The sequence below is a fragment of the Rhinolophus ferrumequinum genome, chromosome 24 (genome assembly GCF_004115265.2).
Source record: "Rhinolophus ferrumequinum isolate MPI-CBG mRhiFer1 chromosome 24, mRhiFer1_v1.p, whole genome shotgun sequence".
Classification (NCBI taxonomy): Eukaryota; Metazoa; Chordata; class Mammalia; order Chiroptera; family Rhinolophidae; genus Rhinolophus; species Rhinolophus ferrumequinum.
This window is the reverse complement of record NC_046307.1, coordinates 27,116,432-27,143,015: the sequence shown is the minus strand read 5'-3', so window position 1 is coordinate 27,143,015 and position 26,584 is coordinate 27,116,432. Positions and strand designations below refer to the sequence as shown.

At 39.3% G+C, this 26,584-nt stretch overlaps 1 protein-coding gene across 3 annotated transcripts in view; it reads right to left on the bottom strand.

The window, feature by feature from the left end:
• Positions 1–7,803: 7,803 nt before the first annotated feature.
• The window catches only part of SGCD (sarcoglycan delta), an 832,261-nt gene continuing 813,480 nt past the window's right edge, over positions 7,804–26,584 (bottom strand). For 2 of the 3 annotated variants that reach the window (XM_033096288.1, XM_033096287.1), the window contains 2 exons: positions 13,452–13,575; positions 7,804–12,068 (listed from right to left, as the gene is read on the bottom strand). In XM_033096288.1, the coding sequence (XP_032952179.1) occupies positions 11,895–12,068; positions 13,452–13,575 (298 nt within the window). In that variant the 3' untranslated portion in view covers positions 7,804–11,894. Of the gene's footprint in view, positions 12,069–13,080; positions 13,576–26,584 lie in introns of those variants that run through there. The other variant, XM_033096286.1, reaches the window with a different exon arrangement.

Genomic DNA, 26,584 nt, shown 5'->3' with positions numbered 1-26,584 from the left:
TTTTCTCATCTCTTTCACAGCTTCTCCCATGCTAGTTGTAATTGACTTTCCCAGATCTCTGTCCACCACTTTGGACCTCTGAGAGATTCAAGGGCAAGGAGTGTGTTATATTTACAAGAGAACACACATTCAGTAGATACCATGTGAACAAATACATTTAACTCTGGTCCACCGGAGGTCGTTTAATGTGGGACTCTGAAGACCCCCCTCCCTACCCCCTCCAAAAAAAAGGCTGATCAATTTTCCTAATTACAATCAAATAATCCGTTTCCGTTCCATTGGTTAGTCACGGCATTCCAGCTATCTTCTTCCCTGGTACCATGTACACCCCATAATTGCTTGTTTTCATCTGTGGCTGTTGGCTTTCTTGGCAAGATTGCCAAGTTGTGAGTTGCATGAATGCAGAAACGACCTCTTGTTCTTATTCTCTGTTTTGGGGTGCTTAAGAATAAATGGAAGATTGAACCCATAAATTGATATAAGTCAAATTCTTAAATCCACTTGAGTCTGTTTCTGGGTTTTCTGGTCTGTTCAACCATTTCTGTTTAGGTGCCTGGCTCTCTGCTAGGCTCAGGTGATAACAATATTCTTGAGCCCACGTTCAGTGGGGCAAGCAGAAGAATGAATACATGCTTCAGCGCCAAGTAGGCCATATTAGGGGTATGCCCAGTGTTCCCTGAGAGTACAGAGAAAGGGCTACTTGATCCATTAAGACAGCAAATCGGAGAATCCTTCCTGGAGGGGAGATGTCTGAGTCAAATCTTAGAGGGAGAACCAGGCTAAGCTAGACAAAGAAAAAACAAAGGTATTTGCCTGGTAGGGAAATAATACCAAATGCAATTGATCTGTATGTCTGTTTTTGAAATATTCCTCTCTTTATGATTTCTATTTTGTGCTTTTAAGCAGTTTGTTAGTTTTGTGTCATTTTGGTGCCTTGTTACAGAGAATATACCTTACCTTTTTTTTTTTCTGTTTTATTTTGTCTGATAAATTTTAGAATTATTTGCTTCCCAGAAAATTTCTGTTGGGATTTTGACTGGAATTTTGTGAAGTGTGCAAATTAACTTGAGGGAAAACATGAAAATCTTTATCAATTTTAGTCTGTATAGCTGAGGTGGTCTCTTCTTTTTATATTTATCTCTCTGAAAATGTCTTATATTTCCAAGTTTTGGGTTTTGAGTTTTTATTACTTGAATGCTCAGTATAATGGTTTACTCATGTATACTAAGACAGGGATTTTATCATTGTCTATTGTTAATCTGAATCTCTCCTAATAGTTTTTATCATAAAGTCTATGTTAAAATATTGATTTTTCCTCTTATTCAAGTTTTATAGGTTAATTTTTGTCCAGCGTGTTTTTAAATGATACTCTTGACTTGGTCTCTTAATAGATTAAAACAGATATTTTAGTGTCATAGTTTCTACCTTTGATTTACTATCTATTATCCTAAACTTTGTTGTTTCAAAATGCTTACTTCCTATTAAAATATATTATAATTTGAAAGATTTCTGTTTTTACACTTTACAGACCCATTTTACATTCTAATAAGAGTTATCTTGAACTATCTCCCAGGTATTCTATCATGTTTAAGTTATTTGTGCCACAGAGTCTCAAAGGCTGATCTGCTGTTTGTCCATCGATAGGTCATGAAGGTCTGCCTTGGAGGCTATAAATTGATTCTCAACTGCAAGGGTTTGGCGTTATCGCACGTGATTAAAATTTGGCCGTCACAAACTAAAATTAGCCTGTCATTGGACTTAATTGGAGACGCTAATTCATCCAGGTTGCTGAATTAGTTGTTCTGAAATGCGTTTATTTCTCTGCACTATGACTCTCACCCCCTACCTGGGTATCCTGGCTCTTTTTCTCAGATAAAGTAGGGCTGGATTATTAAGCGGGCTACAGAATCTTACATCTTTTTTAAAGGAATCAAGATCAGAGGAAATGTGAAAGTTGCAGATTTATACATATTTTCCATTAAAAAAATTTTTCTTCCATGAAAGAAAAGGAATGGAGCTCTTTTTAGCCTGTTATTTCATCTGCTTTCTAATTTTGTCAACAATGACGTCAATTAGCTTGACTCATCAGTAACAGACTTTCCCTCTCATGAGTATTTCTCTATTATTGTAGCTACACGTAACACTTGAACTTTTTTTCCCACCAGTGCATCAGCTCTCTTGAATGGTGATTTCTCTAATTTCATTCTCTTTGATTTAGATTTTTAATTTTTTTGGGGGTAAATTCCCTCTTTCCCCTGTTCCCCCAAAAAAGAAACCAGGTAATAAAATTACTATATTTTTGGAGATAAATTGTATCCTGATCGGGAATACAATTTTTATTATAGCCTTTGACCTTGAGGATTCTATAATAATGCTTCGGTGTCATTTGTAGTCAGGAGCTAAATGTGATGAGATGTAGCCTACAATGAAAATACGGCGGTGTGAATTATGTGCTTATTGTCTCTTTTGTTCTGCTGTGCACTGAGTATGTAAAACTTGTCATAGAATTTCTAGATGAGGAAATGACTTATCTCCCTGACAACATATTATGAAGGTCAATTTAAGGTCCTTTATAAACTTTAAAATTACGAAGGTCCTTTATAAACTTTAAAAATGAATACAAGCATTCTAAGGTTCCAGGTTGATAGGTAAATCATAATACATTGTAGAATTATAAACAAAATTAGAACAACTTAATAGGGGAATCCAGGAAGAGTGATGAAGGCCACAGAGGTAAGATGATATGGGAATGGGATCCTGAAGGGTGGTTTCCGGGGAAGCGTGGTGCTAGATAGGAAGACATTCTAGGCGGAGGGAATAGCATGTGGAAGGTCAGGCGAGGAGAGATGCTCAAAATGGAGGATTAATTGTGACGCGTTAATCAGAGTGGTTCGGCATGATGCCTTCTATCATAAGTTATTTCACCAACGGATGCATCTAGGGGAGCAGTGGTAGGATATTCTTTGGAAGAGGATGAAAACTGATTGAGTCAGGGATGGCACCTAGCTCTAAAGTGGCTCATCCGTAGACTCACCAAGGATGCTGAAGGAGGCCAGTTAAAAAGGTTTAACTTACTGGGGACTATACTGGCTTCTTCACTGATTTAGAGAAGGTCATTGGGAGAGCAGGAGAGCATGGCTCTTCCTTCACCTGCTCCAACTCCTGGGGACTCTCAATTTCAGGCGATGTATTGCCTTGTAGTAAGCTCTCTTTTATAATGCAACCTGTGGGAATTTCTTCCTGGGAGCCAAAATGGCTCAACCAACATGTTAGGCCAGTGATCAAAGAGATGCCGAGGAGAGGTTAATCTGAAAATTTGTTTCTGAGGTAGCATCAAATAGGAGTGACTGCTTTATCAACTGTGAAAGAGGAACTCCCTAAAGAAGTGGACAAGGGTGCCTTCCTTCTTACCAATCATTATTTTTATTAATATATTTTACAAGACTGCAGTTGAAATAATATTAAATACAAACTTTTTTATACAGAAAGTGTAATAAAGTTAAAATAGTTCCTTGTAATTCATAGCATTATTGCAATGCTTACAAAATTTTTGCATAGAGTGTGCAAGGATTGATGTTATTCAAAACAAGACAAAACTAAGCTCTTTCTTACATCACACCCAAACCCAGAGAAAAACAAAACAAAATCAAACCAAAAATAACCCCAAGGTTGAACTTAACTGCTTTATGGGAATGGGGTTCCTTTTCCAAAATCTCCAAGCAAATGGGACTTTTGTGACCTCATCTTTTCTGTTAAAAGCACCAGAATCTGGCTTCCCCAGGAGTGCATCTAGCCAGCACAATGATAGATGTGTCCTCTATTCTTTCTAAAACCTGACCTCCTGAAGTGGTCTGTTGCTGCATCTTCGTGACCTCAGAAAAAGAGAAAGTTGCCTGGGGAGGTCGTTAACATGGCAAACTCCATTCCTCCATCAACAAAACACTGCACACAAATTAGGTTAACTCAGGTTTACTGACTCTTCTTCTGCTTTGCTAGGATCTCCCTTCTCTACCAAGGAGCCTGACTTCTGGCTCTGGCGATGTTTGATCCATGAGACTCTTTAAAGATACCCATTCCTGATTTGCCCCTGCGACACAAACACCATTAAAATAAAACCCCTGAATGACTTACCCTAAAACAGGGCCTTTGTCTTTTTTGAGCTTATGCCTTTACTCAAGTTTAATGAGGTGATTGAGTCAGCCCTGCAGGACCCTGGCTGGCCCTGGGCAGAGCCTGTTGGGAGCAGAGAGCAGCTCTGTCCACAAGAAGCCCCCCTCCATCCCCTGGGATCAGATATGTGCTGTTGGGGACTACAGAAAGATAGGGCAAGTCCCGTCTCTTTGCTGCTGTGGCCTCTCAGCTCTGGGTGGGGGCACGTTGACAGCGGGACCTTAACATGGGCATTCTACTTGACGACGTGTTTGGATGGTCAGGAACCTGGCTGAGTTAATCCTTCAAAATGGTTTTTGGTCTTTTAATCCTTACAGATCAAGCCCTGATCCCTTTGCTCAGCAGATGAAAGTGCCCCCAAACCACCAAGTTATAAAGGACTTCAGATGCACTCGTCTCCTTTAGTAGTTGGAATGCCACCAACCTCATTACCGCATCTAGGACACCCAGTGTAAAACGAACAGGGTCAAGGTTAAAGGGTGCCACTGTTTAAACAAGAATTAGCAAATGGGTCCCTTTTCCAGCTCACATCAATGGCTAGTGACAGCCTGAGTGCTTTGGTGAGAAGAATTCTACACGTGGGGAGGGGTATGGCTCGTTAGTGATGACTGACAAGGTATGGGGTGTGGAGCTCAAGCCATTATCAGAGCCAGAGTGGCCAGGCTGGGTATTGGATGCTGAATGCGAATTGAGTCCTTGCTAGCTAGTCCTGTCATCTTGTAGGAAAGCAGGGACAATGGCAGAGACTGAGCTCCCTTCTCTTTGATTCTTTCCTTGACTTTTGCTACAAGTATGATAACCAAATGGTGCCAAAGAGCTCATTTACAATAAGACCCTTGTCTAGTGAAGTGAAGAATAGGGGAAGGAGATCGATGTGTGTAGAAATGCTAACTTGTGTAGCCACACCCATAGATTACTGAGTATTACATTTTTCTCTTAAATGTAAGGCTGACAACCCAGGCGTCTTCCGATTTGTAAGGACAAGGAGCCTGCCTTAACAAGAACCACACACAGAGCAAAGTCATTTCTTTTGGGTTCCAGATTCTATTATTCAGACAGACTTTCTATATTTTCACCCCATGTATCTACACTTTCATACTGGATGCTGTCACGGATGAGAGATTACAGAAAGAAGGGAGATAAAAGTTTTATAGCTTTATCCGTCCCAACTGGTCTAGTCTAAAAACTGGTAGGAGACACTTCTTAACAGCCTGAAAAATAGTTTGACCTGTTGGTGACTTTATAACACAGTGGTCTGGAGTAAGATTCACATTCCAGCTCAGCCATTGTCTAGTTGGCAGTTTTGGGCAAGTTTCTTAACTTCTCTAAGCCTCAGTTTCCACAGCTGTTAAGTTGGAACTATAATAGAACCTAACTCAAAGGATTATTTTGAGGATGAAACAGTGAATGCATGTAAAACAGCAGAGGGCCTAACACATAATAAGTGCTCAATGAATATTACTTAATAAAAATTGTTATTATAATTGGAGAATAGAATCCAACTCTTGCCACATTGTATAGTAGACTTTGGGTCACAAAAGGCCTCTTTGATTTTATGCAAAATTTCTTGGGTGCAATTCTTTTTGGGGAGAAGTTTCAGAACTTTGCTCAGATTCTCAAAAGAATCTATGACCTTCAAAATGTTAGAACTCCGTGAATTAGATGAATATGAGGACTAAAGAGACACCAACGTCTTCTTTGTCAGCAAATACTGTTTCCTGTCCTCAGACAATCCTTTCCTATGCTGCTTGAATGTACTTTACGTGACTAGCTTGGAATTTTGCACTTTATGAAATTTGAGTGATCTCTGATTTCGCCACAATAACCTCAATGCAGAAGGAAGTGTGCTGTGAAGATATTGGAGGAAGATGGACTACTAGACAAGTCTAGGAGTGCAGAGCGGATTTTTATGACAGATGTACCTCCTCTCTTCTCCCAAAGAGGGCGGCCTCCTATGTGTCTTATTTATCTGATCTTAGCTAATGTTCAGCGATGACACAACATCCCCTCACTTGCTAGCGAGGGTGCCTGCCTACACACCTGATGAGGCAGTTTTGGAACACTACTCTGGCTTTCTATTGTAACAGGTAGATTTGGACTCTACACAAACTTCTTGTCTAAACAAACTTTTTTCTAGTCCAACTGCAAACCTCATGGAAGTGGGACTGCTCTTACCACTTCCTGGGCTTTAGTGGAGGAGTTAGCATTGCTCTTGGGATGTCTGAGGCTGTTTTGATGAATTTGATAGCACTGTTAATACTGTTATGATGCCACACTTCTTAGGGCCTCAAGGGCTCACATCTTCTTGCTCTCTTTTCTCCAAGGAAGATGCTAATTTCCTATTCTGTCAGTAACTATAAAAGGAAGAGGGGTGAAAACAAAAGAAAATAGCGTGGGTCACCCCCAATGAGCTATTTTCTGCTATGCTTATGCTCTAACAATATGCAAAATGAGAACCTCCCACAAATAATTATTTTCCCTTTGCCATTCAGATCTGCCTTGAGAAATTTCAAGGACTCCATTAGGAAGAAAGCTTGTAAGAACCATAGAAATCACATTGCTTTTGAAAGTGCCAAAGCGGGTGGTATGCTGTGCTGGCCGAAGCTGGCAGGCTTCAGACTGCTTTATCTCTTATCAGTGGTTTAGCTTTGTGAATGGGAAATTCAGAGGCAACTGTATAATTTTCAATTCCGATTACCACAAAGAAAGAAATGCATCTGACATCCCAGTGCAGTAGCTTTGACTATTTTAATGGAAATATGTTGGAAATGGGGGAACCTTCCACCAAGGAGAAAGTGATGAAAGACCAAAAGAGAGACATGTTATCTTTGAGATAAGAGGCCTGTTTTCTGAGGTTGTTTCTTTTATTATAACTTTCCCCCCATCTGCTACTGGGGCACCAGGCAAATGTATCATTCCAGGAACCGCTTTGTTATCCTTTTTGCGCCTAAGATTTCCTGGTGCAGGGGACAGCTAGAAAACAGGTCTTGTTTACAGCCTACGTAAACGAGATTTTCACATTTTGTAGAGCCTTAGAGTAAGGATCAGGTGCTGCGTGAATCTGTTTATCTCTTTTGTCCCAGCATCATGCTACCTTTTGCCTAAAATAAACAAAAGCAAGATATTCTCATCTAGGCGCTCCTGTGAAGGGCAGTATTGCCACCTGAATCCCCTTTTGGTTGAATCCAGATAAAATGCTGAAGGTCTCCTGAAGTGACATTGGTTAAGGTCTGGTAAATGGTGGTTGTTTTCATTAAAAAACAAACAAACAAACAAACAAAAGCGTTTCCTCCTGACACGAATGCTCATACTTACAAAGAATACTGATGCTATTTTAACAATACTGAATATGAGTATAACCTTGGATTAGCAATAGGGACAGAGACTGAAAGGTAGGAACCTGGTAGGAACCTGCCTTACCACACAGGCAAACACGGAATTTAAAATAGGTCTTTCTTGCACTCCCGCAGCACCAAAGTACAAAAAACCCAGGTCCTTGGAAACAAAATCAAACTGGAATTAATCTGGTTCCTCCTAGCACGAGCTTCATGAAAGAACTTTACTATATATTTTTTCATCCCACATGTTTTAAGATGCTTCTTCCTATTATTTCTTTCCTATTATTCTTCCTATTATTTCTAATTACTTATTGGTCCCACCAATCCTTCAGACCCTTGTGTCGTCATAGGAAAGTAAGTACACTGAAGGTGTAAATAACTGAGGTGATGATGCCAAAAAGACAGGTTAAGTCAAAAATATTCTCTGGAGGACCATGGGAGGGGCATCTTTTTGGAATGGGGGAAGGTGAGGTGGAAGCCTCTGAGTAGAGACTGCAGGAACAGTCTCTTCAGAGAAGGGATTCTAAATTTAAATCATAGGACCCCGGCTTCACTTCTGGTCACATAAGATGCTGAACGGAGGAACCACCTGTCCATTAAAAGTCCTAAGAAAAAAACTCTTGGAGAATCACAGCTTTCCTGTTTCCTTAAGCCTTCCTCTATTCCCAAAATCCCGAGAGCCTGCACTGTCAGACAAGTGGATAATCACTTTTTATTAATGCAGCGTAAGGCTGACTATTTTTCTACAGCTAGATACTTATATTCCAAGTGCACAAGGAAATGCAGGCTTACTCTATGCTATCGTGAAGTCTGCTTTCTTTGCTGCTGTGTCCAACACGTACCATAAATGACCTCTATGTCAGGGGTCAGCAAACTTTTTCTGTAAGGGCCAATTAGGAAGTATTTTATGCTCTGTGGGCCATGGGGGTCTCTGGCACAGCTACGCAACCCTGCCGTTCCAGGACACGAGCCATGGACAACATGTATGTGATTGGATGTGGCTGTGTTACAATAAAACTTTATTTACCAAAACAGGGGATGAGCCAGATTGGGTCTTGGGATCTGTTTGCTGACCCCTGTTCTAGAACCAAACCTCAAGCCATCTTTGGTCTATGGTTGCTGGATAGACAATGAAAATGATCTGTAGGAAAACTGATGTAAAGGAAGTTAAAACGAATTCAAGTGTATAAAATATATTCTTTGGGTAACATAATTAAAAAGCCTCATACTAAATTTCCATCTAGATAGGGGACACCATGAGGGCTTTTGAAATCCTCCATCACATTCTAGTACTTTCCCAAGAACTGAACCTTTATGACTTATTGAGGAGATGTCAAATAGAACTAAGTGCTAAACCTATTTAGAGATCAATTTTGAATTTACCAAACTCTTCTGAAGAATATTGATATACTAGAACTTCTAGAATATTCAAGATTCATTTGATCTCTGCTTGTTATGCCACCTGCTGCTTAATATACCAAAAGGTGTGATTATCTAGATTATATTATATATAAAGATTAGGAAGAAGCTCATTTTTAAAAATCAAAAGTTATCAATTTTAATGTAAAAAGATATATATTTTTTTTCCCAGAATTCAGGTAAAACTTTCTCTCATGGCCATGGAGAAATATTCTAGTTGAAAGAGGCTGGGGAAAAAATGTACATGGAAGAACTCAGAATACATTTTACCAAATTATAAAGTCTAAACTGAAATACATAACTTAATCCATGCCAAATTTCCTACTCATTCTGGTATATTGTGATCACTTAGCAGAAATGAAAATCAAGATATCATAGCATATCTGTCCCCCATAGGTGCTCGATTTCTACTCTTGAATGCTTTTATTGTTTTTATTCTATTTGTGATCTGATTACCTTCAGGATAAAATATTGCAAGTGGGATCGCGTCACTAATTTTTATTGGTTTAAAATTCCCAAGGTGCTGATCTCAGACTTTCATGTAATGATTAGAACAAAATTAGAGGAAAGCGGTTCAGGGAACCTTTCGTTTTCTTATCCATAGATTGTGTACTTAAGATGGAAAAATGAAAAGATGGTCTGTCTGCTTAAAAAAATTGTCTTAAGGTATTTAGCCACAAAGGACCTCATAGCTACTACTGTTTATCTGAATGATACTGGGTGGGTAAGTGCTCCCAATAGCCAAGGGTGGCCTTTCCTGGCAAAATCCTGTGTGTGGTAACTGCAGAATTCTGGCAGCATGGTCCTACAGGATATCAATAACACTGACCCACAGCAACTTGGTGGCTTTGTGTAGTTTTCTTTTTTAGACCTCAGTGCTGTAAACTATACAATCTTATGATTTTGTCCTTGAACAACCCAATTCTTCTATCTGGGATACTTAGCAAAAGTGGAGGGAGCCTGGGGTCTGGAAGCCAGCAGGGCAATGGCAGGCGAGAACCACCCCTCTTCCCCCTACTTCTAAGTGACAAAGCAACACACAGCTTGCTTTTACATCCCGTGTGTGCAAACCTCAGCCTGATGCTTGAGTGTCAGCGCAAAGGCTATCAAACCTCTTATTTGTCTCCTCTGACAAATCTTCCCCTGCTTGTGAAGAAACAATTAGAACCTTACTGAGGAAAAAAAAAAAAAGTGCCGTTAAGGCCTACAAATACTATTTCGTTTAGGAGTGTGGGGCCATTCCTTGCAAACTGGCATCCAGGACTGTCGAAGCCAGTTAGGTCTCCATTCTGGGTTCCTCAGAGTCCACATCTGTCAGCCAGCTGGTTTGTCTACCTTCTTTTAAGATGCCCAGTCATTACTAAAACATGCCCCTCCAATCACCCAAAATAAACTACAGGTAACAAGATAAATAGGATGTGCTTCTCCTTGCTGAGTGCATTGACTGAAGGCATAGGCACATTTCTCCCTCTTTGAACAGAGATGGTGTAATCCCCTGTCCCAGCACAAGAGCTGGCCAGGGTGACCCTGGAGCATGGCGATGGAGGTGGGGTGATGAGAGGTAGCTGATGGCGGGAATTACAGAGCTGCATTCACGTGCGGGGGAGTGGGTGCTGCTGGGCCCCAGGGGACAGAGTGATTCTGATAAAGACACTCGACAGAGTTCATGTTACATTTCAGTGATCATTTCTAGGGGTGAGTAGTACTTTAGATCTGTCGTTCGTGGAGAAAACAGAATGATGGATTTAGGGCTATGAATACCCCAACACTGAAAAAATTCTATCAGAAGATTGAAACCAGTGAGTGCGTTCATGCCTTTAAAAGTAAAAGGCATGTCTCTAAATCCCGAGAAGTGTATAATAATAATTAGGTTCCTGGTGCTATTCTTGATTAGACTTCCATTTCCAAATGGCTCCTTTTGGGGTTCTGTTCTTATGAATTTTGATTGACCCAATCATTTTTTTTTCTTTCTTTTCTTTTGTTTCTCTTTATTATTCCTTTGACCTGATCATTTTTGGTTGGAGTCTGCTGAGTAAGTCAAAAGTGAGGACTTAACAGATTTTGAGCCATTTTTTCCCCCTTTAAACATAGACATATCACCCATTTATTCCTTGTCTGTAAGGCCATTGAGTAGCTTCCAGCTGACTGAGGAGCAGCTGTTATCCTATTTTGTGCTGATTTACGACTCCTGTTTTGACTGGGGAATAATATGTGAGTTTGAAAAAAGTAAGACAGCAGGAGTTGGGTGAACTGTTTTCAAACTTTGCTAAAATTCATCCTCCTCATTCATCCAACCACACAAGCCCCCAAAACATTTGACTGCAAAGGGAGAACAGCCATTTGGAGTCTCTATGGCTGACGCCTATGGCATTGCCCCATACCTAACTTGAAGAGGGAGAAGTTGGCCTGCTTTACTAAAGCTACAAAAGGAAACCAAATGTCTGTTTTTAATTCAAGGGTCTCAGCACTTGGGCATGACTTGGAGATTCCCGCCATCACTGCCCTGTAATGACACTAAAGGAGAAGATAACACCGTTACTCACACATGTGGATGAATATTTGGTAAGTGTCCAATACACTGTGATTTTGAAGGGTTTGGGGAATACTGGGCCTGAATTAGTGTTTTGATTTTATCATGTGTGTGGTGGTGGGGGGAATGGAAATGATAGTGGGTATCACAGGGTCACCCATGGTTCCTTTTGTACTGAAACCTCATTTTATACAGAGGATATATATATTTATTTATATATATTTATATATATTTATATCCACCCACACTCGCAAACACACTCACGCGTGCAAACACACGCGTACACACGTACACAAACACACACACACACACACACACACACACACACACAGGTCTTTGATAGGCTTTCTGTGTTCTAGTAAAAATAGTTGGCAGCCAGTGTCTAAAGCCAGAAAAAAGGCCTGCTGTTGCCAACAATGTCCATTATGGATAGTCTCTCAAAGGCAGACACTTGTGTTTATCTGACAAGTGGAACCAGTTCCTGCCTGGGACAGGAATAATCTCCCGTTGGCGCAGACGCAGACTTCGAAGACCTTCTGCCTCGTTCCTGTGGGCGAGTAGGATCCGTGAGGCAGTTTAGGTAGTTTGATTTTCGCAGCATCTAACTTAATCTAAAGAGTAAATAGGAAGGAAAGAGTTAGAGGCTGTCATTTATCTTCTTGACATTCCAAAGCAGCAGATGAATGTTCAATTCCACTCAAATCGAACGAGCACCTACTATGTGTGCAGTAGTATAGGCACTGGGAATTCAGAGATGAATAAGACAGATAATGTCTCTACCCTCACAGACGCTTATGTTCTAGCAAGACAATGGTGTACTGGCAATGCTATCTATGTTAGCATTTTGCAAAAGTGTATCATGTAGCATGTGAATAGAGTCCCAGGATGAAATCAATTTGGAAATGCTGGCTTAACAATTTTCTGTACTGTGGGGCTGCTCGGACCCTAAACATGCCTATGTGCGTGCTAAGTCTTCAAAAATAAGCAGCAGTGTTTGGACTTAAGTGACTGATACGAAATAACTGATTTCTCCAGAGTCTGGAGATACTTATAAACTGCGTATGTGATGTAGTCACTATTTCTAGATGTGTGTGGTTTGGAGTTTGGCTGTTTGAAGAGACAGTTTTGATAACTGAATGCTCTATCTGATTAACTGTTTTAAAACAAACATTGCAAATGCCAAACCAATCAAAAGGCAGGATTGATGTACAGAGGCAGCTGGAGACTGATCACCGCTAAGTAGATACGAAAGGTGAAACAGAGTTTTCCTTTAAAAACAAAAATACAGTTTTCCTCTCTCTAAAATTCTTAAATAGAAAACTTTACTGATGAACACAATGAAGGCATTTTAAAAAGTTTGCAGTGGAATCCTAGTTTCTTTGGGGATTTGGCTTACATTGCCTGCAAAAACACAAGCAGCTCTTCTGTTCATCAGAGTGGGATTGTATTGGGGTAATAGAATCAATATTTGCCGTCTGTCATCCTCTTGATGCCTAGTCTTATCCTGTTGAAGTTTTGGCTCCTTCTGATTTGGGATGGCTGTTGAATCTGACTTTCCACTCTCAATGAAAGTAGAAACATACAACATAAACTTTAAAAATGACTACAAGTAAATGAAGCTCATCTTTCGCCAGATGTGTGTGATATGAAGCTTAATTATGCCAGCTACCTAAATCTTATTCTAAGGTGACAAAAGACAGAATTTGGAAATAGCATTCATTTTTATACCCACATGCATAATTCTGTATTTGCAATACATGCGATCATCTCAGCATCATACAGATGATAAGTCATAACTTTTATGGATTGCGGGTTTGGCTGATTATTGTCTTGTACAACATATTTGTTCCAGAAATGAAACCTTTGGATTGGCACCTTTTGTTGTTACAGTGTAGGAGCAATTTCAGCGGCAAAGGGAAGAACAGAGCAGATTTGGGAAAGGTTGGCTGGTTGGAGCTGTGTCTCTCTGGACTCATGTCCTTCTCACCCCCTACCTCTCCGTCTTTGGACTCCAGTCTCAGCTCTGTTCTGCAGGTGGCTTCCAAATTGCCGGCTTCTGCATTTATTTCTACTCCTTTTGGGGCCTCCATCACCAGAGACCGGGTTGGGGACTCCAACCTGAAATATACATAAGACTAAGATGAAAGACCCACTTCAGTATTTAGTTATTTATTTTTTTTGTTTGAAAATTTAAGAGGAAATTTGATGCTCAGAGCATTGAAATGACATTTCAGTATTTGATCAGGAGATTTTTCTAGCTTTGCTTTACACACCAGGTCAAGTTGATGATGGAGAACATATCCGGGCTTTCTCTTCATTGCATATCATAAAGGTTGTACGGAAGGAGTTGGAGGAACCTGGCTTCATTTTATCTTATACCAGTCAATTATTGTTCTGCTGGTCTAATGAACCAAATTCTCACACAAAATCCATGTAGTTTTAGAGTAAGGCAATCCCAGGTCTAAACTGAGCTACCTGAAACTGGTAGGTTTCTTCTACTTTGTCCTACTTTCTGTGTCTTCCACGGGGGTAGAGTTAGACATGCCTGGACTCAAGCCACGGGCTGCCATGATATGACCTTGGGCAAGTCTTTCTTCCCTCCTCTCTTCTTTGCTTTCCTTTCCAAAATTTCTCAAAGCCTCAGTTTCCTCTTCTATAAAATGCTTCAGAGGGTGCCTGGCACATTGGAAATGCATAATGTGTATTAACTATTACAATTAACTGTTGTTATTATTGTAACTGTTCTGGCAAATCATGAAGAAATTTGGGGCCTTACTCAAATAGGCTGTTGTCAAAAGAAGATTCGGAACAGATCAGTGGTTGCTGGGGGTTAGAGATGGGAAGCGATTTGACTGCAAAGGGAAAGTGTGAGGAGATGTTTTTCGGTGATTGAACTGTTCTGTATCTTGGCTGCAGTGGTGTTACATGTCTCTGTGTTCGTGAACATTCACATAACTATTCCCCCAGAAGAGTGAATTTTATTGTATATAAGTTAAAATAACTAAATGAAGAGGAGACTCAGCTACAGAGGCTGAGTCTAACACTCAGGCTAATACTCCTTAAGAAGATTTTTGCCTAACTCACTTAAGGTGAAAAACATTACCCATCTCCTGAATAGTCCAGGTTTTAACATTATTGCCAAACAGAAATGAATGACGATCCTCCTCTGTGTCACAGAGAAAGTGTCCCAACTTAAGAAGCAAGGACCTCTGCATGGTTTTCAAACTGCTCTGATTCAGACCAATTTCTAGTGTGTTTTTTCTGTGTTCCTAACTTTCAGACACTTACAACACGTTAAGAAGAAGCATCACTCTTTGCCAAATGCCAAGTCCTTGTTCTGCTTCCACCCTTCCCTCTGGGACAGGCAAACCCTCTCGGGCTTTACTAAGCGGCAGGAAAAACCAGCTGACCAGTGGGACGCCACCACTGAGACCTCAAGCCATGTCCCACCAGCGCCAGGAGAGGGCTCTTCCACATGCCCCGGTCTGGGTTCCTGAACTTTGTTTTGTGTCCAGGCAGCAGCTTTCTCCACTGATTTTTGTATTTCCCCTACAGTGACTCAACCGCAGTCACAAAGAGAAACCCCAGGTCTATAGAGCTCATGAAAGGACTGGCTTGGGCTTCGATCTAAGTCATTCTTTTCTTTCTGACCACTTCCTTCCCCTCCTCACAAAACCTTCCCCGAGTTGAAGCTGATGTAGGTGCGGTTCCAGCTAGCATTATGGTTTATTTCATTTCCATGTGGTTTTTCTCACTATAAGATCAACTGTGGTTTATTTCATTTGCATGTGGTTTTTCTCACTTGTTCTCAGTCCGAGGGGCTCTTGTTACCAGAGCAACAGGAAGTGACATCTGTGCAGGGCCTAAATCCAACTCAGTTGAGCTCCTTCCTGCACTCTGGACCCCGTTTCACTTTTGAAATATGAAGATGGCTTCCTGTCATTTCCTTTGTTTATCGCCTGTGAGGTCCAGCGGACATAACAGTTTAATCCTACCTTTTCTAACTCTTCTGTTTTCACTAACATGGATACCTTTCCCCTTATGGCATACGTTTCCTCTCTGATAATATTACCTGCTCGACTCCAGCTTTGGTCACAGTCTTCTCAGTGGCACTGCTGTCGCCCACTTTCGCCAGCTGAGAGTCCTCATGCCACACTCTCTCTTTCCCTGTCTCACTTCTTCCCTCCCTCATTTGATCCACTAACTCACTGTTAACTCACAATGTCCCAGTACTCAGCATACTAATTCCTCCAACCTGGACTGTTTTGACTTGCCTGGCAAGTTTTGTTTCTAATTCTTCCTTTTGTCCAGTGTACTTCACACACAAATCTGTCTTCCTGAAGTCAGTTTTGAATATGTCACTTCTTTTATCAAAACCTTCATAAGTTCCCTACAAACGGTCTGAACTCCTGAGCTTATTCAGCCATTTAGGACTTGGTGTGACCTATTCTGTTAGTCTTATTTCTTGCCACAAACATCAGCTATGTTTTACTGAGTGCGGACTAGGGGATGAGCCCTGTGCAAAGTGCTCTGTGTGTGTTATCTTATTTAATCCTCACAAAAATCCTATGAATCTGCTATTCCTTTGGTCCTAATTATACTGATAAGGAGACTAAGTGACTTGCTCAGTGTATGTCTAGTAAAAGGGCACAGCTCAGATTGAAATTCAAGTTTAGTGGACACTACAGCCAGTATGTTGTCCACTATCCCATATCACTTCCTGAAGAGCTGGACTTCTTTCCTGTCCAACATCGTTTCATGCGGCTCTATGTAATTAAATGCCACGTCTTTCTTCATGGAATTAGCCCTTGTATTTCCAAAACCAGCCTCTGTATATAAGGGTGACACGGTGGTACTATATATGGCTCAGTGATGTACACTTGCCAGTATACTGTATTTCTCATAACTTATTTAAACAGTTGACATCGGTGATAGCAAATTCAGGACACGGTGAATGTGTTTCTCTTTGGTATGCAGCATTCAAAGTGAATGGCTCATACAAAAAGCCAGTTGGGGGAAAGAGGGACATAGAAAAAAATATGTGGAGCTTGGAGAACTTCATCAGATGGAACATTGGCATTGCAGACAGGCGTTAGAATTCATTTTACTCGTGCTCACGCTCCTATGGGCTCTGAGATCAGCAGGAGGGCTCCAAGCCGGAGTGGACTCAGAAATGACTGCTACCTCCCCCCTCGCCCCCTTAGTGTTGGAAGTCCCAGGATGCTGAGCAAGGGAAGGGAGCTCCTCTGTCACTGTCTCCTATTGGGAAAGGCTACAATAAGGTAGAAATGGTAATTTCCTAGGAGCAGAGACAAACAGGTAACCGGCTGTTTCATAGCCCATCTTAACGTCCTTTGCACTTAGGCGGACTTAGGGGTTTGTTCACCTGCTTGTCTTCCCCTTGTGGACAAAGCTCCCGCAGGACCCCAGACAGAGCCCTCTGGAAGCCATGTCAGTGAATTTCTGACCACAGATTACCAATCACAACACAACACTTAGAGGGCACCGAGCAAGGAAACACGGAACGAGGCTTCCTCCTGGTGGCGGGCCTTGGAGGCTGCTGCTGGATCTCAGAAAGGAACACGCTTCCATTAGGAGAAAGTGCAGGCCTTCTCTGGGAGGACTGAAGACTCAGAACGGAACAATGGCAAGGAAGGGAGGGCCATGGACTGGGCCATGTCCTCAAGAACAGTGGTTATGGAATGTATCAGGATCCCCTGGAGAGCTCGTTAAAACATTTGCTGGGCTCCAGCCCCAGAGTTTGATGTAGGAGGTCTAGGGTGGTGCCTGAACACTTGCGCTGTGAAGCTGAAGCTGCTGGTTTGGGGACCACACATTGAGAAGCACCGCTCTAAAGCAAAGGGGATTATCTCAGGGGCACACAAAGGCTGGACAGGTGATGTAAATGAATGACCTCTACGAAAGCTGTAAGGGATACGACAGTCTCTGGGCAATAACACATGGCAAGTGATGAAAATACTCTCCATGAGGGCAGCTGCTGCTCTGCTCTGGCCAATTGCTGCCCGGGCTTCTGATTTAATAATTTAACTTTATTCTTAATCATTAAAGTTTTGTAACTGATGCAAAAGAAGATTTTTGAAACTATAACTATGGCATAAAGAATGACAACGCAAAGGACCTTGTCCACTCACCATCCTTTTTAAGAAAAAAGAATTTTTTTTTTTACCTTGTAAAACCCTCAGTTCCTCTTCCTAATCCCGCCCATTTCCTTCTCTCAAGCATAACTACTATTATGAATTTTGTGTTTACTCTTTTCTTGCTTTCCTTAACAATATGACTGCATTTGCCACCTTCAACAATATGTTGTTTACTGACATGTTTTTGAACTTTGTGCACAGAATAATTCCACTTACATATTCTTTAGTGACTTACCTTTTTTTTTTTCCTCAGCATTATATTCCTGAGATGCTTCTGTGTATTTGATTTCCCTGGTGTTATCTTACATCATGATTTATTTGTCCATCCTTCTGTTGGACATTTGGGTTGGTTCCAGGTTTTTATTTCTACAAACAGTGCACGTATGCACGTTCTTATACATGGATCCTGGTGCACATTTGTAAATTCTTTTTAGGACACGTATGTGAGGAGTGGAAGTGCTAGCTTCTAGGATATGCCTATCTACAGCCTTATTAGATACTTTCCCATGAGTAGTGTATAGAGTTCTGGTTATTCTGCTTTCTTCCTAGCATTTGATATTTAGTATGAAATAAGTGTGAAGTGGGGTGCTGTTGTCTTTTAAATTTGCCATCCCCAGGTTAGTAATCTTTTGCTTTGTTTGTAAGCCATTTGAGATTCTTCTTCAGCGAAATGTCTTTTGTCTGTTTTGTTTTTGTTGTTCTTATTTTGTGTGTGAATTATAGTAGTACTTAATATATTCTGAAAAATAATTATTTAGCAGTTCTATGCATTGACAATTTATTTTCTGACTCTGTGGTTTGTCTTTTCACTCTATGCTTAGCATCTTTGGATAAATGAAGTTGTACATTTTAATGTCCACAAATTATGATCTTTTCCTCTAGGGTTTGTGCTTTCTGTGTCTTATTTGAGCAACCTTTCCCTACACTGAGGTCATAAAGTTCTTCTATGCTGTTTTCAAAATTTTATGTTTTGCTTTTCCGTTATGTCTCTGATTCACCAGGTATTACTTTTTGTGTATGGTCTGAAGTTGGGGTCAGAAGAGACAGAACAATGAGCTCGACATATATTGAAAAGCCCATATTTAGTTCTGTCACAAATGATATTGTCACACACCTCTGGGTCTTTTAGGGGGCTTTTTAGTTTGTTTCATTATTCTATTTGTCTATCCCTGTGACCATAATTATTTTATCTGAATTATTAACGTTTTAAAATTCTTTGTACTTCATAAGGCAAGTCCTCTTACCTTGTTCTTCAAGAATGTCCTAATTATTCTTGGTCTTCCACATACATTTCAGAATGAACTTAAGTGTTACATGGAAGCCTTTTTGGAATTTTGATTGGATCTGTTTTTATTCCATGAACATTGCATCTGTCTCTATTTAGTTATGTTTTCTTGGATGTACTTCAGTAAAGTTGAACAATTTTCTCTATGTGCATTCAGCATATCTTTCATAGCTATTGAAAATGGTATTTTTATAAAAAACTATTTCTCTTACCCCTATTTCTTTTTCCTATTGTACTGATGTCCATTTACAAAAATTTTTTTGTATATTGATCTTTTAGGTAAATTATCTTATTTTCATAATTTGTGCACAGGTTTTCTTTTTAGACACTTTTAATTTATGACAATTGTATTTCTTTTTATTTTTTATACCTTATATTTATTTTTTCTTTCTATACTATATTTGGACTGTCCAATACTGTGTTGACTAAAAGTAAGGAATCCTGACTTTAAAGGGAAAACTTACAACAATTTAACATCAAGTATGATTTTTTTGTTCTAAGCTTTTTTCTCCCCAAATACTTTTTATTAAGATAAGAGAGCTACCTTTTATTCTTATTTTGCTAAAAGATGGTATCATTCATTAGTGTGAACTTTATCAAGTATTATTTGATTTTTTCATATATTGGGATAATGTATTTCTCTTTAATGATGTGGTGAATTATACGTAATAATAATCTACTCCTGTGATTTTTTTGGCATTAACCCAACATTTTCATTATGTACAATCTTTTCTATATATTTCTGAAACTATTTGTTAATTTTTTAAAGGACTTTGCACCTGTGTTCATAAGTGAGTTTATTCTGTAATTTCTCTTTCTTATAACATCTTTGTCAGGTTCTATTACTTTTCTATATTCTAGAAGTTTGTATGAAAGATTAGAATTATTTGTTCCTTATATGTTTAAGCTCATTGATAAGTCCTCTGGGCATGGGAAAAAACATCTTATTTCCATTTCTTAAAAACAATTATACAGCTTTTGTGTTTCTTCTCAGGTTGGTTTTGGTGAGTTATCTTTATTGTTGGTAACTTTCCATTTCATATAAAGGTTTAAAATTGTTGGCAAACTTTTAATATCTTCATTTTTAAAATGTTCCCTGCTTTTGTAGTTAGTGTCTTTCATTCCAAATATTTATATTCATATACTCTTTTCCATTGGAGCAGTACCACTAATTATTAATGTTTCTCAAAGAACTAATTTTTGTTTTTGTCATTCTTACTTGTTTTATGCATATTTCTAGTTCTTGAATTCCTCCTTGTCTTTTTGTTTTAAATTAGGAAAATTCTACAATTGTTCAAAGTTCTACAATGTGTTGCTTTCTTAGTTAATTTTTGCTTTTCCTAATTTTTAATATGTCAGATATTTAATTGTTCTGTTCACACACACACACACACACACACATATATATATATATATATATATATGTTTATTTGTTTGACCTATCAGTTACTAAAAGAGATATGTTATTAAATGAATACCAGCTTATAGTTATCTTACCTTCCTTTTCTATGTTTCATGATCCTACTTATTTCTGGTAAGGTTTTTGCCTTAAAATCCATTTTGCCTCTTAGTATAGTTCTCACTCTTTTACTGTCAGCATTTTCCTTGGAGACATATTTCCACATTTTTAAATATCAACCATTCTTTATGGATATGTTTTAGATGTATCTCATATGTAAATTGATTATTTTTTATTTCAGATGACTTTTTATTGAGGTAAAATTTACAAACAGTGAAATGCGTAGATATTTTTATTTTACTGACAAATACACATTGAATATATTTAAGGTATACAATGTATTGTTTTGATATATGTATACATTGTGAAATAATTCGTCAATTAAGCAAATTAACCTATCCATTGCCTCACATATTTACATTTTATTCCCTGTAAAAGAACTCTAAGATCTACTCTCTTGGCAAACTTCAAGTATATAATACATTTTATTAACTGTAGTCACCATGCTGTACAGAAGACCTACAGAACTCATTTATTTTATAACTGAAATTTGTAGCCTTTATCCGGTCTTCTGTTAGTAGATATTTGGTGGTTTCCAGTTTGGGGCTATTTTGTACAAAGTACTATGAATATTCTTATACAAGTCTTTTTGAGGACAAAGTTTTTATTGCTCTTAAATAAGTAGCTTTCTGACCTACAGAAACTGTGAGATAATAAAATCTGTTGTTTTAAGCTGCGAATTTTTAGGGTAATATATGACATAACAATAGATTCATACAAGAAGAAGTTGCCAAACTGTTTTCCAAGATAGATGCACAATTTTACAGTCCTACCACCAATATTCGTGTAATTGAAGCTATTGTAGTGGCTGTAAAATAGTACTTTATTATGGTTTTCATTTCCCTGATGACTAACGATATTGAGCAGATTTTCATGTACTTATTGGTTAGTCAAAGATATTCTTTTGGAAGAGATCTGTTTAAATCTTATGCCCAACTTTTTTTGCAATTTGGTTGTGTTTTTGTTATTGATTTGCTATGTATGAGTTCTGAGTAAAAATTCTCTTTTAGACAGATAGATAGGATGGAGATATATATATATATATATATATATATATATATATATATATATATATATATATATATTCATATGTTTTGGCTCTTCTAGATTCTTTCTGTTCCCATGTCTATTTCAAAAGCCGGTTGGGATTTTGATTCAGATTGTGTTGACCCCATAGATCAGTTTTGGGAAAAAGTTGACCTCTTAACAATATTGAATCTTTAATGGATTTTCTTTTTAAATCTATCTGTCCAAATTCACTACTCTTCATTTATGTGCTCTTGTTATGTATTTTGGTTCTGTATTCCTTAATCTAGCAAGATTACTGTGCATACAATCAATGTTAATTTACATATATCCATATATTTTTTCACTCCATTTATTCCTCTGTCATCTTAAAATTCCCTTTTTTTAACATCAGGAAAATCCTTGATATTTTCTTTTAGTGAGAGATGTGGGGCAAATCCTCAGTTTTATTTCTCTAGAATAAATGTTTAATTTGCTTTTCCTTATGGGAGGGATTTGGGCTGCATGTACAACTATGCTGATAGTTATTGTCTCTTAGGAATTAAAAATATTGTGTCCCTTGTATTGTGTTTCTCACTATTGTGGTTAAGAAGTCAGCTGTCAGTCTAACTTCAATTCTAGAACTTCTGTTTGGTTCTTTTCTCTCCTGTGCTTTTTATCTTTGATGTTTTGCAAGTGTCGTTTTAATATGCCTAGATATGGATTTCATTTCACTTGCTCTTTTTTTTTAAGTCTCTAAATTTGTAGTTTTGTGTCTTACTTTCTTTACTTCTGGGCAATACTCCGCTGATGTCTTTGAAAATTGTTTTGGCTTCGTTCTCTCTCTTCTCATTCTGAATGAAACTTGGATTAGACATTCTCACTCTAGCATTCCTATTATTCTGCCTCCCTGCTGTCTGAATGATTCTTTAGATATATTGTCATGTTCACTTATTTTTATTTTTATCATGTCTTATCACATCCATTGGGATTTTACTTTTTGAGATATTTTCATTTCTAGAAATTCTGTTTGGCTCATTTTCTAATTTGTTAGTCATTTTTATATTTTTTTCCTTTTTAAATTCATTCTTTGGTTTCTTTACTCATAGTAAACATATCTATTTTCTGTATTTCTCTGCTAATTCCCATAGATGAAGCCTCCATGGATGGGTCTAAACTGGCTGCCTTGTTTCTTTTCCTGCTTTCTTGCTCATGGTGTCTTGTTTCTGAGTATCGTGATTAGTACTTTTTGACTGTGGGTTCATAGTTCTTGGGTCTTTCTCAGTAGAAATTAATTGAGACTTGCATGTAAGGTGATTTTTCTCTAGAGGATTTGCATTTGTTTCCATCAATCATTGGTACCATGTTCAGCTTAAACTGTAACTAATTTTTTTGCTTCAGGTTTTGTGACCACCCAGGTAATATGAATTCAGGCTACAAACCAGAGCGAGGTCCAGTTTGGAATTACCAAGCCTCGAACAAATATTTTTCTTTCTCTTACATGCAGTGCTGAGGTTCAAGACATGTAATTTCCCTTGTAGTCCTCTGGGTGGAAGGGTCAGGGGTGGGGAAGACTAGGTTGGTTGAATTCTATTTTGTTCTCATACTGAGGGTTTGGCACATTGGGGTCCCAGTTTCATCGTGAGATCTCTTAATTAGACTGCCGGCTTCAGGTGGGCCCTGAGATTTGCTTTGTTCCCATGACCCAGTAGACTGAAAACTGAAACTGAATTTCATGTAGTTTAGCAAAATCTGTAAAGTTACAGCTGGCCTCCATGCTCACATTACTTTTCTGGGTTCCCATGATATTTTTGTTTTTGGACTCTCAATAATCCTAAATAATTTCCAGTTCATCAATGCACTTCAAATGTTTTAAAAATGTTTTTACCACTAGTTGTAGTTATTTTCAACTAAAACAACTGGTCAGGACTACCATACTGCTGTACTAGAGATCCACATTTCTTATTTTTCAAAAACTGGATTTTGAAATTGTACGGTGAAATCAACTCATCTTTAAAAGTTGGCAACTTATTAGTTATTATTATTTTAAGACACGGATATGCCAATTTTTCGGACAGCCAGATCTGGCTTACGGGTTGCCAGTTTCCTAGAAAACTATCTAGAAGTTTATCAGGCACGGTGCAATTAGAGAAAGAAAGCCTCTGTGAATGAGAGACGAGTACATGAGAAGAATCGAACCTTGCGCAGTGGGGAGCTGGGTACACAGTCTCTATAAGGCTGTTGTCTTCGTGTCTGATGCTGGAGCCTGAAGTTAGCAGGACGGGCAGGCAGGAAGGGAAGATGAATGTGAAGTGGGGAGAGTGAGGAAAAGCTGGAACCTACCAGATGAGCTGGTACCTGTAACAGCTTCTTACCACTTCTAGGTCTTTGATTCAGCAGAGGAAAAGCTGCTGCCCTTCCTCATGAAACTAAGACTGCTTCTGGCTCAGGAGTCAGAGAAGCAGAAGAGGAAACCATTGGGAGCCAGAGGGTCTAAAGACTGGGGGCTGCCCTACACTAATACGGTGAGTCTGCAGTGGTCTCCAGCAGTGCCCGCTGCCCTGCGCCCACCTTCCAGTGGGAAAGGAGTGCGACTGAGGTTTCACTCCCACCTTCTAATCCTCGTGCAACACGCTAACTCAGAGAAGGGAATTCCAGGAAATGTAGTGCCAGCTGGCTAAGTGGAAGCAATACAAATCCACCCCACTATGCCATCCTGTTTTAAATGGCTGCTTTGGCTTAAATACACTGTACTAAGGGGAATCAGTTCCAACTTGCAATAGAGAAACTGGCTGAAATAAGCACCTACAAAAAGTAAGAAGAAACTTAGGCTTTTCTAGTTCTATAGGATCTAATTTTAAATCAAGGAAGGGTTACTTTGAAATTCACGCTCCTGTATAGGCAGTAGCTATTTAAATTTTATGAATGAAGCTGCCCGAGTGTTTAGAGATTTGCCTTTAAATCCTGAGTTGACAAATCTCAGCAGAGTATTCCAGGGTTCTGCTCTAAAGATTTAAGAAATGGGTTGGATGTTGTCGTGGGAAGGCCATTTCTTTCAGAAAAGCAGTGATACTCTATTCTTCCTACATATATATGCACAGTTTCCAGAGGAACTCTCTGTAGCCTTTCCATTTTGAAGTTTGCTTTTATGAAAGGCAAGCCAGACCATCACAAAACACTCTTTTGCAGTAACCTTTTTTACCCAGGGTAGAGCTTGTTGGTTTATTTAATAAACATTTATTATAATAGACCTGAGGGGACAGAGAAGCGGCCTGTGTCCCAAACTGGTAGTCATTAGGAAGTGGCTCGTTTATTTGGACATTTATTGAATTCCTATTATATGCAAAATGCTGGGGTTACAATTGTAAACAATATAATCCTTGCTCTAGTGAGTTTATGTGCTGTTGAGGATGAGATACATTAAGCAACTATTTGTTTATGGTAGTGAGGAATCCTTGATGGAGAATTACCGGGGATTGTAAGAATTTATATAACAGGGGTCTGGCTTGTGGGAAGAGTTGGGATCTGGGAAGAATTATGCTGACGTATCTTGGACGGGAAGGAGCGTTCCGAGCAGCATGCATGAATACTTTTAGGAGAAAAATAGTTTTATGGCTTAAAAAAATTGAAAGAAGGTTGATAGAGAATGAGGTATTAATAAGAAGAGCTAAGAGATAAGTTAGGCATGGCTTTGCAGAATATGATGAGAAAATAAGATTTTAAATGGAGTGGGAGTGTACAGACATAAAAAGATAATGGACAACACGATCTGATGTCCATGTTTGAAAAACTACTGTGATGGTTAATTTTACATGTCAACTTGACCGAGACACAGGGTGCCCAGACATTTGGTCAAACATTGCTGTGTGTGCCTGTGAGGTTGTTTCTGGATAAGATTAACATTTGAATCAGTGGAACCAGTAGAGTAGATTGCCTCTCTAATGTGGGTGGGCCTCATCCAATCACCTGAAGACCTGAATAGAACAAAGGGCTGGGTAAGAGGGAACTTTGCCCGCCTGACTACTCAAGCAGGGACATTGGTCTTCTGCCCTCAGAGTGCAACTTACACCATCAGCTCTCCTCGATCTCCAGCTTGCTGACTGCAGATCTTACGACTTCTTGGCCTCCATAATCAGGTAAACCAATTCCTTATGATAAATATCTTTGCATATATACTACTCGTATACTAGTCAGGGTTCTCCAGATACACATACCTACATATGTAGGTGTGTGTGTGTGTGTGTGTGTGTGTTTGTGTGTGTGTGTAATATTATCCTTATATATATCCGGCTACAGAGTGGAGAGTGCATAAGGAGGGGCAAGAGAATTGCAAGGAGAAGAGCTAGGAATCTGTGGTTATCCAGGTGGAGAAGATAGATTGTGCCTTGGATTTGGTGATAGAATGAGTCAAGAATGATTTCCAGTGTTGTGGTTTTTATAACTGGTACAGTGTGTGGGTCAGCCACAGAGATAGGAAGAGTGTAAGCAGAGAAAATTGTGAGTTAAGGTTTAGATACGTTGACTTGGAGGTGTTTGAGATGTCAAGTGGAAATGTGTATATGCAGGGCTAGAGACAGAGAAGTGGGAGGTGTGTGTGACTGCAGTTGGCCGCATAGTCCCGTACTGCTGAGTTAACGGCAGTATGCACATACAGCCTCAAAAAAAAAAAATCTTTAGAAACATAATCAGAGTCTGTGGAGTGTCAGCTGACTCGTTTGGGCTGGTGAGACTAGGAAGGTGTGCTCTGAGAACTGGTTGTCTCAGCCAGGTCACTCTGCAGGTGGCACCCTACCAGGGTGAACATTTCCCCTGAAATGTTCTCATTCTATAGCTAGAAACAAAGCAAAGTCCTATCCGAGTTCCAAAGTTCCCAGATTCTGTTTACTGTCCTCTGAGATGGTTTCACAGCTCCTGTGAGGCTCAAGGACTATGACGAGGGGAAACCAGGTCGTGTCTCCTAGGTTTATGAAGCCCTGGGGAGATATTTCCTCTATGCAACCATCATTTCCTGGCACATTTCTGCGTTCATTTGAAACCTCTCCTCCTTTGCTCAAATTCCATTTCAAGTACCTGTGAAACATGGGGTAGCAAGTGTCCCTTTCCTCCCCCGTTATACTCAGAAGTGTCATGAATCAAAAAAAAAAAAAAAAAAAAAAAAGA